General features: G+C 41.9%; 1 protein-coding gene across 2 annotated transcripts in view; it reads right to left on the reverse strand.

Annotated features, from left to right (window-relative positions):
• Positions 1-12,708, reverse strand: part of Gmeb1 (glucocorticoid modulatory element binding protein 1) — a 35,467-nt gene that overhangs the window by 1,607 nt on the left and 21,152 nt on the right. For both annotated transcript variants that reach the window (XM_051188976.1, XM_051188977.1), the window contains exons 6-9: positions 10,323-10,480; positions 6,989-7,120; positions 5,866-6,003; positions 1,658-1,780 (exon numbers count right to left, since the gene is read on the reverse strand). In XM_051188976.1, coding sequence (XP_051044933.1) covers positions 1,658-1,780; positions 5,866-6,003; positions 6,989-7,120; positions 10,323-10,480 — 551 coding nt within the window. The remainder of the gene's footprint in view (positions 1-1,657; positions 1,781-5,865; positions 6,004-6,988; positions 7,121-10,322; positions 10,481-12,708) is intronic.

Genomic DNA, 12,708 nt, shown 5'->3' on the forward strand with positions numbered 1-12,708 from the left:
ACAGTCTCTCATTGGCCTACAACTTAACAATTAAGCTAGACAGGCTGGCTCACCTGGCTGACTTTACCAATTAAATCTATGATTTAAGAATATTTAAAGTGACAGGCCGGGCGTTGGTGATGCACGCCTTTAGTCCCAGCACTCTGGAGGCAGAGGCAGAAGGATCTCTGTGAGTTTCAGTCCGGCCTGGTCTACAGAGTGAGTTCCAGGACAACCTCCAAAGCAATACAAAGAAACCCCATCTTGAAAAACCAAAACCAAACCAAAACAAAACAAAAGAATATTTAAACCAGCCAGGTAGTGGTGGTGCATACTTTTGACCTCAACAGAGTTAGATCTCTATGAGTTCCAGGATAATCAAGGCTACACAGAGAAACCCGGTTTCAAAAAACAAAACAAAAAAGTTTCAAATAGAGTATCAGCCGTGGATTAGGCGTAAGTAATAGCGTTCTCCAAGGCTTCACTGTCAAGGGTGCGGTGTTCTTCAAAGGCCGCTAATCCATACTTCTACTCATTTGCACTATGAACCTGTTTCATCTTCCCCAAAAATTATTCTCATATCCTTTCTCTTTCCATCTTCCTATCTCTTGTGCAGTGGTTGGGCATTGCACATACAAGGCACATGTTCTACAATGGAGCTATACTCCAATCCCCCAAATCTCAGCTTTCTCCAGGTCTAAGGGAAAGTCCTGCTGCTTTTCTATCACACCTACAAAACTGAGAATTTTCCTGTGCTTAATTGTTTCTGTATCTGTTTTTCTTTAAGTTCCTTAAAGATCCCTGAAAAATCAGAGACTATTTTATTCCATATATTTTTTTAAAAGAATATCTTTTTATTTTTTAAAGATTTATTTATTATATATATTTATTATATATATATTTATATATACTGTGTTCTGCCTGCATGTGTCCCTGCAGGCCAGAAGAGGGCACCAGATCTCATTATAGATGGTTGTGAGCCATCATGTGGTTGCTAGGAATTGAACTCAGGGCTTAACTCAGGTGCCTAACCTCTGAGCCATCTCTCCAGCCCTATTCCATATATTTCTAACACCTTGTTTTGAAATGAACAAAGTAAACTAAGTGACCTAGGTGCTCACAGTTTCTGACTGCTTAATTTATATATTTATTGTATTTGTAGTGTGGGGATGCATGTGTGGGGGTGTGCCCATGTGTGTGGAGACCAGAGCTCAATACTGGACGTTTTCCTTGATCACATTCCACCTTATTTTTCGAGGCAGGGTATCTCAATGAACCTGGAGCTCCTCCATTTGGCTAGGCTGGCTGGCCAACAAGCGCCAGGCGCCTGTCTATCTCCTCTTCCCCAGTAGTGGGACTGCAGATGCATGCCCTGAGCCTGGATTCTTCATGTGTGTAGTGGGAATCCAAACATGAAGTCTTCATGTGTGTAGGGCCAATACTTTACCAACTCCCAGCCATCTTCACAGTCAGAATTTATGATTATGACAACAGTGGAAAATAAACAAAATCCACAGTTAGCAAAAAAAGCCATATCAATAATATAAAAAAAGGAAAGTGAATTCATGTCTCCTGCCACCAACATTCCTAGATTATTAGAATAACGTGGTGACACATCAACCCTCCAAAAAGCATTCAAGATGGGCACATGTCTCAGAAAAGAGGTTAGTCCACGTACCTGCCAGGGTATAGAGGAACTGCCCCTCTCCCTGCTCCAATTGCTTCCGTCTGTTGTCCAAAACTCTCTTGACTGTGTCCATTAGGCCAAATGTCTGTGCCACATTGTTTAAAACGGCAGCATCTATTTGAAACAAAGCACAGACCTGTAAAGTTCTCCTGTTGTACTAGTTATAGATCTGAAAGAACCAAGCAGCTCGGAGTGGCGGTGAATGCTTGTAATTCCAACTCTTGGGAGATGGAAGCAGTATAATCATTTGAGGGTAGCCTAAGCTACAGATGAGTTCTAGGCCAGCCTAAGCTATATGAGCCTCTGATTTGATCACACCTCACCTCATCCCCAACAAGGAAAAGAACAAAGATTTTATGGAACAATCTTAAATACATTTCAAAAAATTGTTGTGGTAGTTTTGAGAAAGGGTCTTGTTGCCCAGGCTGGCCTCAAACGTGCCAAAGATAACCTTGAACTCCTACTCCCACATCTTCAGTTCTGGGATGACAGGTGCTCATCACTATGCCAGGCTATCTATCTATCTATCTATCTATTTATTTATTTATTTATTTTTGTTGGTTGGTTTTGGCTGTCCTGGAACTCAATTTTGTAGACAAGATGGACCTCACAGAGATTCATCTGCCTCTGCCTCCCGGGTGCTGGGATTAAAGGCATGAGCCACCCCATCTCAAAACAAACAAAACCCCACAAAAGAATAACAATAAAATCTCCAAACCTTGTATGTGGTTATAAATTCTGACCCATGGTTTAGAAAACATGATGATAAAAGCTGGGTGTGGTGGCGACAGATTAGCCTGGGCAACACAATGAGACTCCATCTCCAAATAACCCAAGAGGCCAAGTATGATGGCTCACACCTGTAATCCTAGCATCTCATCCTAAGGTGAGATCACTGCCTTGAACTGAAGGCCAACTGGGTTACAGATTCAAACCTTGTCTCAAAAAAAACCAAATAAATGGCTGGATGTAGTGGCACACATCTTTCCCAGAACTCAGGAGGGAAAGACAACAATGAAGTTAGCCTGGTCTACATAGTAAGTTCTAGGACAGCCACAGCTATGCAGAGACCCTATCTCAAACACCACCACACACACTCACACACACTCTCACACACATACCTACGCATCTGCACCCTCAGCCTTACCACTGCCTTATCCATCAGTTACACTGGGGTTTTCTATAATTCTTCTGTTGTTGTTCTTTGAGGGTTTCTCTGTGTAATAGACCTGGCTGTCCTGGAACTCATTTTGTAGACCAGGCTGGCTTCAAACTCAGAGATCCTCCTCCTGCCTCTGCCTCCCCAGTGCTGGGATTAAAGGTGTGAGCCACCACCTAGCTACCTAAATTCTTGGTACTCACCAGACTCTGCAACTCCAAGATCTTTGTTCTCTCTGCCTCAAAGTTTCTTTTTCCCAGCTCCCAGCTCATTATATTCAGCTCCCAGCTCATTATTTTCAGCTCCCAGCTCATTATTTTCAGATTTCTGCTCAAAGTTCATGACCCATAAGGCCCTTCTTAACTACTATGAAAACAATCACTTCGGCTTTCTGTATTATTTGCTTGTGTTCATTCCACACACATATTGATTTAAACAGGGTGAAAATTCGCTCTGTAATAGAGGACTTCCTTGGTATATGCAAAGTCCTTGGTTTCATCTGCAAGGCCCACACAATAAGTAAATAGGGCCAGTGAAATGGCTCAGTAGGTAAAAGTACTTGCTGCCAAGCCCAATGACCTGAGTTTGATTCCTGGGACCCACGTGATAGAAGGAAAAAATTGCAAGTTGTCCTCTGGCCTCAACATATGCACTATAGCATTGATACTGTGCCTCCCAAATAAACAAACAAATAAGTGATAAACAAATGTAAATAAAACTGGATTTGCTGGTTCAGACCTCTAGGCACAGCACTCAGTAGGGGGAGACAGGAGGATGAGAAATTAAGGTCAACCTTAGCTATATAAGGTTTGAGAGTAGCTTGGGATACATGGGACGCTGTCACAAAAAATACACATTGAAGCTGAATGTGGTAGTTTATAACTTTAACCCTAACACTTGGGAGGCAGAAGCAGGAAGATCTTTATGAGATCAAGGCCAGCCTGGTTTATTGATAAGTGCCAACACAGGCTCCAAAGCTTCACAGACAAACCCTGTTTCAAAACACCAAACCAAAACCAAAACAAACAAAACAAACCCACAAACCAAAACAACAAAAGAAGCAAATAAATCTAAAAACAAAAAAATAACAAATATAAGAGTTCTGTGAACATACAAGGCCTCATCATAATCCTATTTGTATGAACAAAATACCCTTTATAGTACAATAGCAATAACCTTGAGAATATTTAAAATAGCTGTAAATGAACAACAACTCACAAGGTCTTAAATAGACTATGAGACTAATCTAAACCTGTGGATTTCACCTATTATGTGTGTGTGTTTCATGTGTATATGCACATATGTATATGTACATACATTACACTTACATCAAAAGAAAGGTAAAAGAGATGGGTGAGACTTTTTTAGCACAATGTAAAAGGACAAAGCAAACATTTGGGTGTGGGGTAATGACAGCATTTGATAGACTAAAGGAGGGGGAGGGGAGGAGTCAGCCTGTGATACATAGAGAGTTCAATGCCAGCCCAGGCTACATGAAATCCTGCTTCAAAACAACAGGGGTTAGGAGGACCACTCACTCAGTGGTTAAGAGTACATACTGCTTCCGGGTGGTGGTGCACACCTTTAGTGCCAGCCCTTGGGAGGGAAGGCATAGGCAGGCAGATCTCTGTGAACTGCAGGTCAGTCTGCTCTACTAAGTGAATTCCAAGACAGGCCCAAAGCTACACAGAGAAATCCTGTCTTAAAACAAACAAATGAAGAGCACATACTGTTACTTCAGAAGGCCTGAGTTAAGTTCCCAGAACCGTGTTAAGTGGTGGTGCACATTGCTATCTCCAGGAGGAGCCGATGCCTCTGCCCTCCATGGGCACTTGTATTCATGTGCACACACACATATCCCACACACACAGAGACTCGTGTGTGTGTGTGTGTGTGTGTGTGTGTGTGAGAGAGAGAGAGAGAGAGAAAGAGAGAAAGAGAGAGAGAGAGATAATTTTATGCCACCAATACAAGCTAGATTCATGTTGGAAGAGAAAACCACAATTTAGAAAATATTCCCATCAGAGTGGACTATGCACAAGCCTGTTTTTCGAGACAGGGTTTCTCTGTACAGCCCTGGCTGGCCTGGAACACAGAAATTTGCCTCCAAAATGCTCTGTGGTTAAAGGTGCGTGCCACCACCATGGCCTAGTACGAAGCATTTTCTTTATTTTGTTCTTTCTTCCTTTCCTTCTTCCTATCTCTTTCTTTCTTTAAATTTTTATTTCATGTACAATGGTGTTTTGCCCACATGTATGTCAGTGAGGGTATTGGATCCCCTGGAACAGGAGTTGCAGATAGTTGTGAGCTGCCATGTAGATGCTGGGAATTGGAGTGGGGTCTTCTGGAAGAGCAGCCAGTGTTCTTAACCTGTGAAACATTTCTCCACTCCATGAAACCTTTTTTTGATTGATAACTGATGTGAGAGAGTACAGCTTACTGTGGGCAACGTCAACCTGGGCTGGTGGTCCTGGGTGCTATAAGAAAACAGGCTCGGGGAGCCATGGGGAGCAAGCCAGTAAGCAGCACTCCTCCATGGCCTTTCTTAGGTTCCTGGCCTCTTTGAGTTCCTGCCCCGACTTCCCTCAGCGACAAGAGTGTGACCTGGAAGCACATGATAAACTAAACTCTTGCCCCCACACACCCAAGTTGCTTTTGTTATGTTGTTTTATCACAGCAATAGAAATTTTTAAAACATTTAAAAACTAAGAGTAAAATCTTCAAAACAACAAGATATGAGCAAACCAAAGTTTAAAATCCAGTTAATGAATAAAATAAAATAAGGCTGGGTATATGCCTCATTAGAAAAGAGCTTGCCTAGTATGCTGAGGCCAAGTTAAATTCCTAGGACCACATAAATGAACAAAACACAGTCATGAACCATGAAAAAACAATGACTTAACTTTTACAAGCTTTACTTTTCTTATCTGTAAAATGAAAATAATGATACCTTTGCCTTGGAGTTGTGGGCCCAATAGTAACCTGAGTACAGTTGTGAATATTCAAGAGCAAAAGCAATTACCAGGCTCAGTGCACTTACCTGTGACCTGGAAGGGGGCCTGGATGAGCCGCTGCTGAACGCCCCTGAGAAGCTCTTCTATCTCCTTCTGTATATTACAGATGACCTCATCCATCAACCCTACATCAGCTATTCCTTTCCAGAACATCAACGTGTCCTCTGGCACAAGAGGAATAAGACAGAAGGTAAACAGAGACATTACCCAGATACCTCAGCATATGTCTATACTATTAATTTCAATTCAATTCAAAAGGATTCTGTACTAAAACATGAAAGACTAGCTGCCTCCATGTGTTGGTACTTAATTATTAGCCCCTTCCATCACTAGGGGCTTGGGATAATTGCCTCAATTTGTCATGCCCTTGATTTGTTATGATTCTGGCTATAAAAACAGACATCCCACTCCAATAAAGATATCCAGTTAAATATTAAATAGGCATTCAATATTTAAGACTAAGTATTACTTGATTAAATTCAATTTTAATTTTGCTTTCAATTAGATATGACTTAATTTTATAAAGGTTAGCTAATAAAGATATTAAACTAAATATTAATTAAAGATATTCCCTCTAGTTCTACACTAAACCAAGCAGCTGGGTAGGAGGGATTGTAAGTTTCCCTAGGGTGGTGGCTAAATCTCTTCATGTATGTATCCAGCAAATAGGAACAGTGTCAAACAGGCATCAAATATTTATTAAATGAATGATTAGAGGGAGAAAGTGATGAAGGTTTTCCTGGTCCCTTCTAAGGAAATTAATAGTCACTCTACTTTAAGCCACCTGCTATTTTCCTTCTAACATCTCCAAGTTTGATTTACCCAAGAAATATACCAGAGATGGGGACAGCTGATAATAAGAAAAGCATAGACAGCGGAGTCAAATAGCCGAACAGCTCAGCTCTGACATGTATTGCAAGACTGGTCTGGAATGACCTTAAACCTCAATCCCTCCATGTGTAAACTGTGATTTTGCAGGACGATTGCAGGATGACTACAAGGAGATTATCCCAGCTATAGTCAATACTCATGTTTATTAGGAAGACCAGCAGAAGCAACAAAGAGGTCTGCTTTGTTCATAAACAAGGCCATAAACCTACAGGAGGACATGAGCTACCTCAGAAGGACATGGGCTACACAGGAAAGTACCTGAAATCTCTTCAGAGTCTTTTTTTATGCCCTCCTCTGTGGCCATGGTAACAGCAGCAGTAAGAGCTGAGTTCCACTCCAGCCCGGCCTCTTCCATGCTCTCCTCTGAGATGGCAATCTGTGTGATGTTACCTAAGCAAGTCCATCAGAAACAAAGCCAGTCAATTGTATGAAGAAAAGTCAGGGTTATCCTCTCTCCTATCAGACAGAAAGACCTCGTGATTTTAACAAGCTGCCTCTTGCCTACATGCCCATTGTTTAAAATCCAGATCTCTAGGTAAGTCAGGATGGATACTAAGTTTTCTAAAGAAAACTTGCCTGCAAAGGAAAAAGCTTTCTTTTTACTCTGATTAAAAAAAAAAAAAAAAAAAAAAAAAAAAAAAAGAAAGAAAGAAAGAAAGAAAGAAAGAAAGAAAGAAAGAAAAAATCTTCCTAAGGCAGTCTGCTTCCCAGGCAGATGTTTTTGAAAGTGACTGAGAGTAGGTATGCCTGCCAGGCTACCCACTATAGACTTACTGAAGATAAGAAAGACCTAGGATTTCTGGGCATTGGTGGCACATGCCTTTAATCCCAGCACTCAGGAGACAGAGGCAGGTAGATCTCTGTGAGTTAGAGGCCAGCCTGGTCTACAGAGCTAGTTCCAGGACAGGCTCCAAAGCAATACAGAGAAACCCTGACTTGAAAAAACAAAAACAAAAAAAAAAAGACCTAGGATCATTTAAAAGCAGTGTACTTGTCAGAAGCCTACAAACATATATGGTAGTAAGCATCTAGAATATCTGAAGCTGCCATAAGTAGTGAATCGGCCTGGAATGAGAAAGCAAGAGAAACAGACAAATAAAAAATTCAGATAAGAGATCCATGAATAATAGACACAGACATGGAACTGGAAAGAAGGCTCAGTGGTTAAGAGCACATATTGCTCTTGCAGAGGACTGGTATTCCATTCCCAGCACCCATTTCAGGCAGTCTACACTATCTGTAACTCCAGCTCCAAGAGGATCCAACTCTACTGGCTTCCATGTAAACACGCACACACCCACACAGATACATAGACACACACACACAATTCAAATAAATCTTTTTTTTAAATATTTTTAAAATCTTAGATAGTTGTGAGCCATCATGTGGTGGCTGGGAATTGAACTCAGAACCTCTGGAAGAGCAAGCAGTCAATGCTCTTAACCTCTGAACCATCTCTCCAGTCCCTTCAAATAAATCTTAAAACACACACACACACTTACTTTAACTTTCAATAGTCTCTAAAAAGCTGAACAAAAAACTGAAAAACACCAAAGTGGCTCAGTCAGCAATATAGACATGTGTGAGCTCTATACCAGAGGATAGCAGTAACCAGAGACATAGTAGGCCATGAACAATCAAGTAAAATTGACAAATAAAAAGAAATCATTTTGAAATATTCTTCATTTTCTTTCTTTCTTTTTTTTTTTTTTTTTTTTAAGACAGGGTTTCTCTGGGCTTTGGAGCCTGTCCTGGAACTAGCTCTTGTAGACCAGGCTGGCCTAGAACTCACAGAGATCCACCTGCCTCTGCCTTCTGAGTGCTGGGACTAAAGGTGTGCGCTACCACCACCTGGTTTATTCTTCACTTCCTAAGTAAAAGAACCAAATACATGAAAATTCTATGCTAGACACTTCACTGAGGAGCATTTCGGCTCCAAAAGATTTGATTTTTACTCACCTATTGGTGAGAATATGAGAGTGTACCAAAACTAAACCAAAACCAGCCCCACAAAGCCATGTGAGGTGGTTCAGGACTATATATAATCCCAGCATTTGGGAGGCTGAGACAGAAAAGTCACCATGAGTTTGAGGACAGCATGGGTGCCCCCCCCACCAAGGCTTTCTAATGGCAGCTGAGACACATTTATGCAATTGTGGTTATGTCCAGAGGCCATGACTAAATCCATCAGAATTCATATTCATTTGTATTCTCCTTCTCCTCTCTCTCCTTTCCTCCCTCCCTCTCCCCCAGATGATAAGAGGGAGCCCCAGACTCAAACCCAAAAGCACTGAAGGTCAGTTGAGCACAGATAACAGGCCTGAAACCTCAGCACTAAGGAGGCAGATGCAGGAGATGTCCTAGGCCAGCTTGGACTACATAATCAGACTATGTCTCAAAACAAGTCAGATCCAAACAAAACAACAGCAACAACAAAACAGAAGGTTGGCCCTAAATTTGACCTGGTGTACACAGTAAATTCCAGGACAGCCAAGGTTCTATAGGAAGAGCCCACCTAAACAAACAAACAAACAAACAAGCACAGAGGCTCAGTGTGTGCCCACCTCACTCAGACAGAACTTCCTGATCCAGCAGTAGTCTGCTCAGCACAGCCACTGATGCCTGCCTGGCCTCCTCACCATTTGAAGAAGTTTGTGATTCTCGTCTACCTCTCCAGTCTTATCAAGTCTCCACTCAGCCTTGACAAGCCTGGACAGTGGCATGAAAGTGAGAGCACTGAATAAGCCCTGGGGTACAGAACATCTTCCCAATGCTTGGTACATACTGTAAGAATAAGAATGCTGGGAATAAGCCAGGTGGTGACGCACACCTTTAGTGCCAGCACCCGGGAGGCAGTGGCGAGTGGATCTCTGTGAGCCTGGTCTACAGAGTGAGTTCCAGGACAGGCTCCAAAGCTAGAGAAATCCTGTCTCAAAAAAAAAAAAAAAAAAAAAAAAAAAAAGAAGAAGAAAAAGAAAAAGAAAAAACAAGGACAGAGAGTTGGCCAATAAGAATAAATCAGGATAGCCAGGCATGCTGGGTATGTGGCACATGCCTTTAATCCCAGCTCTCGGAAGGCAGAAACAAAAGGATCTCTGGGACACAGAGAAACAGTGTCTTGAAAACACTGCCCCAAAAAAAGAGAGACAGAGAGATGGAGCCAGACAAGAGTGATTCAAGCCTGAAATCCCAGCATTCTAGAGGTTGAGAGAAGAGAACAGCTATGAATTGAAAGTCAGCCTGGGCTACATAAATCTAGTCTCAAACCAAACAAAACACAAGTCATTTTAAGAAAAAAATGAATCTGTTTCCAGGGCTTAGACTCCAGCCAAGATTGCTGTAATACCTTACGACACAGCACAAAAGCACATCAATGCTAACAAGACCTGGAAATGGAGAAATACCAGGGACACCAGGCATGGTGGCTTATGTCTGTGATCCCAGCACTTGGGAAATCACAGTAAACTCAAGTGTAGTCTGAGCTACATGGTGAGACAGGGCCTCAAAAGCAAAATCAAACAACAAGCACAATGAGTTAGGAGGGACGTGCTGGTGCACACAGTGGCTTTCCAGGTGGTTTCCTACCCCCTACCATCAGCCGAGGTGGGGGTCTGCACCACACTTGTCTGCTGGCCTGGCACTGGAGCTCTTGCACTGCTGATCAGAAGGTCAAACTTGGTGCTTCTGCAGGTATTGGAGCAAACTTTGTCATGCTGGTAAAAATCGATCTGTCCAGAGTCCATCATTTTCCTGTACAGAGAGACGAGAAGCAGATCAGCATACATTGCACCTGTGAGAACTAAGGGGCAGACGGGGATAATCTGCTGAGCCCATGAGGAAGATCAGAGGAGCCTAATAATATCTGAAGCCATCACATTGCATAAATTCTAACTGGAATTATAAATGCTCATTGGTCCTGACCACACTGGCCACTATTTCTCTTCTGAGTTTCCTCAACATCAGTATTCTTCACAGCCAGTGCTACAGAGAAAACCTATCTCTGAAAAACAAACACACAAACAAACAAAAAAACTTTAAAAGAACCACAAGGCGAGAATGCTAGCTTATATCCTAGCACAACTAAGAAATAGCACTCAGAAATATTTTGTAAGACATTCTGATGAATTAGTATTCCTAGACCAGAAAGATACAGGTGGTAGGCCAGGGTGGCTTCAAATGTTACAGAGAATAGTCCTGAACCCCTGACCCCTCCCTGTCTCCATCTCTCAACTGAGATAAGAGACTGGCATCACCCATCATGCCTGGCTAGTATCCGTTTCAGAATGCCTAGTTTATTGTCACTTTTAGAGATACAACATTTCAGAAGACAGAGAGGCAGAGAGAAGAATGAAAAGTGGGGAGAAAGGAAAAAGGGAAAGAGGAAAAGGAAGGGGCTAGATTCTAGCTGCTAGAAGCTATGGCATAGCAGTAGAGTCTGTCTAGCATGTGTGAGGCAGTCAGTTCAATCTAACAGCAAAAAGTAATCCACTAAAAAGTAAACAAAGAAAAAGTAAGTTTACAAAATTAACAAGTCTTCTAGAAATACTGTACAATGTTGATGGTGTTAAACCCCTTCTGGAAAATATCCTTGTAACAAGATCCATGAGACCCTGCTATTACAGACCATGAGCAAAACCAGGAAGCATTTTAATCATAGTACACTCCATGCCATCATGTCTTGGCTTTCACTAACAGATCTCTAGGCATTTTTAGTCCTTTTAACATTTGTGGAGAACTGGCCCATGCTTTCTCCTCATCCTAGGCAGATAAAACAAGTCAAGAACAAAGCAGAAAAGGTAAAGACAGACATTCCTTTCAAATCATTCAACTATAATGAGCCCAGGGTCTAGGATCTGCTAAGAATGTGTATCCACCACTGAGAAATGCCCAATGGAAGCAGCCACTTGTTTGTGCTATTTCCTACACAGGGTCTCTTTATGTAGACCAGACTGGTTATGTAGTCCAGCTTGACCTTAAACTTGAGATCCTCCTGCCTCTGCCTTCCATGTGCTGAAATTAAAGGTTTCACTACACCTGGCTGGACACTTCTAATTATTGACCCTAAAATTTTTGTTTTTTAGGGGGCTGAAGAGATAGCTCAGAGGTTAAAAGCACTGGCTGCTCTTACAGAGGTCCTGAGTTCAATTCCCAGCAACCACGTGGTAGCTCACAACTGTCTGTGATTCCAGTTCCAGGAGACCCGACATCCACAGCAAAACACCAATGCATATAATATAAAAATAAATAAATGCTTTGCCTACATGTATGTCTGTATATTATGTACACATCTGATTTCCGTAAAGGCTATAAGAAGGTGTTGGATTCCCCTGGAACTAAAGTTACAGAGGGTTAAGAGCCACCATCTGGGTGCTGGAAACTGAACCCAGAGCCTCTGGTAGAGCAGCCAGCATTTGTAACAGCTGAGCCATCTCCCCAGCCCCATGCTTTACATTTAAATTTTCTTTCTATCAGCAGGCAAACATTTAAGGCATACTAACTAACACATTCAAGAGGGAAAACTACAATGGCAAACTTGTTGGAGGAAAATAAATGGTGGGGTAGGGGCTATTCCATACACTGACATCTGTTTTTGTTACACAATGATGGCAAAGACTGCAAACACTATGCCTGGTATTTCTCAACAGTGGTCTTCTACTTTAACAGGTTATCCCAGGATCTGTCAATCATGGCTGTTACACTTACTCAGCAACCAGCTTTGCTTTCTCAACGTGAGGATGACAGGGAGAACTATCAGCAACTTGGAGCTTCTATGCCAAGCAAGGATTCTGTCCAGCCTCCTGACATCATCACCCTAAGCCAGGCATGCTAGAGTCAGCCTTGGCTACATAGCAGGCTGTAGGCTAAATGGAACTAAATGAGACTCAAAAAACTAAAAAGAAAGAATTAAAAATCTAAGATAGATGATGGAAAAGTTAATTAGTTTGATTTAATAGTTAGAGGTTATGGGGTATAATTCA

The sequence above is a fragment of the Phodopus roborovskii genome, unplaced genomic scaffold (assembly GCF_943737965.1).
Source record: "Phodopus roborovskii unplaced genomic scaffold, PHOROB, whole genome shotgun sequence".
Taxonomy (NCBI): Eukaryota; Metazoa; Chordata; class Mammalia; order Rodentia; family Cricetidae; genus Phodopus; species Phodopus roborovskii.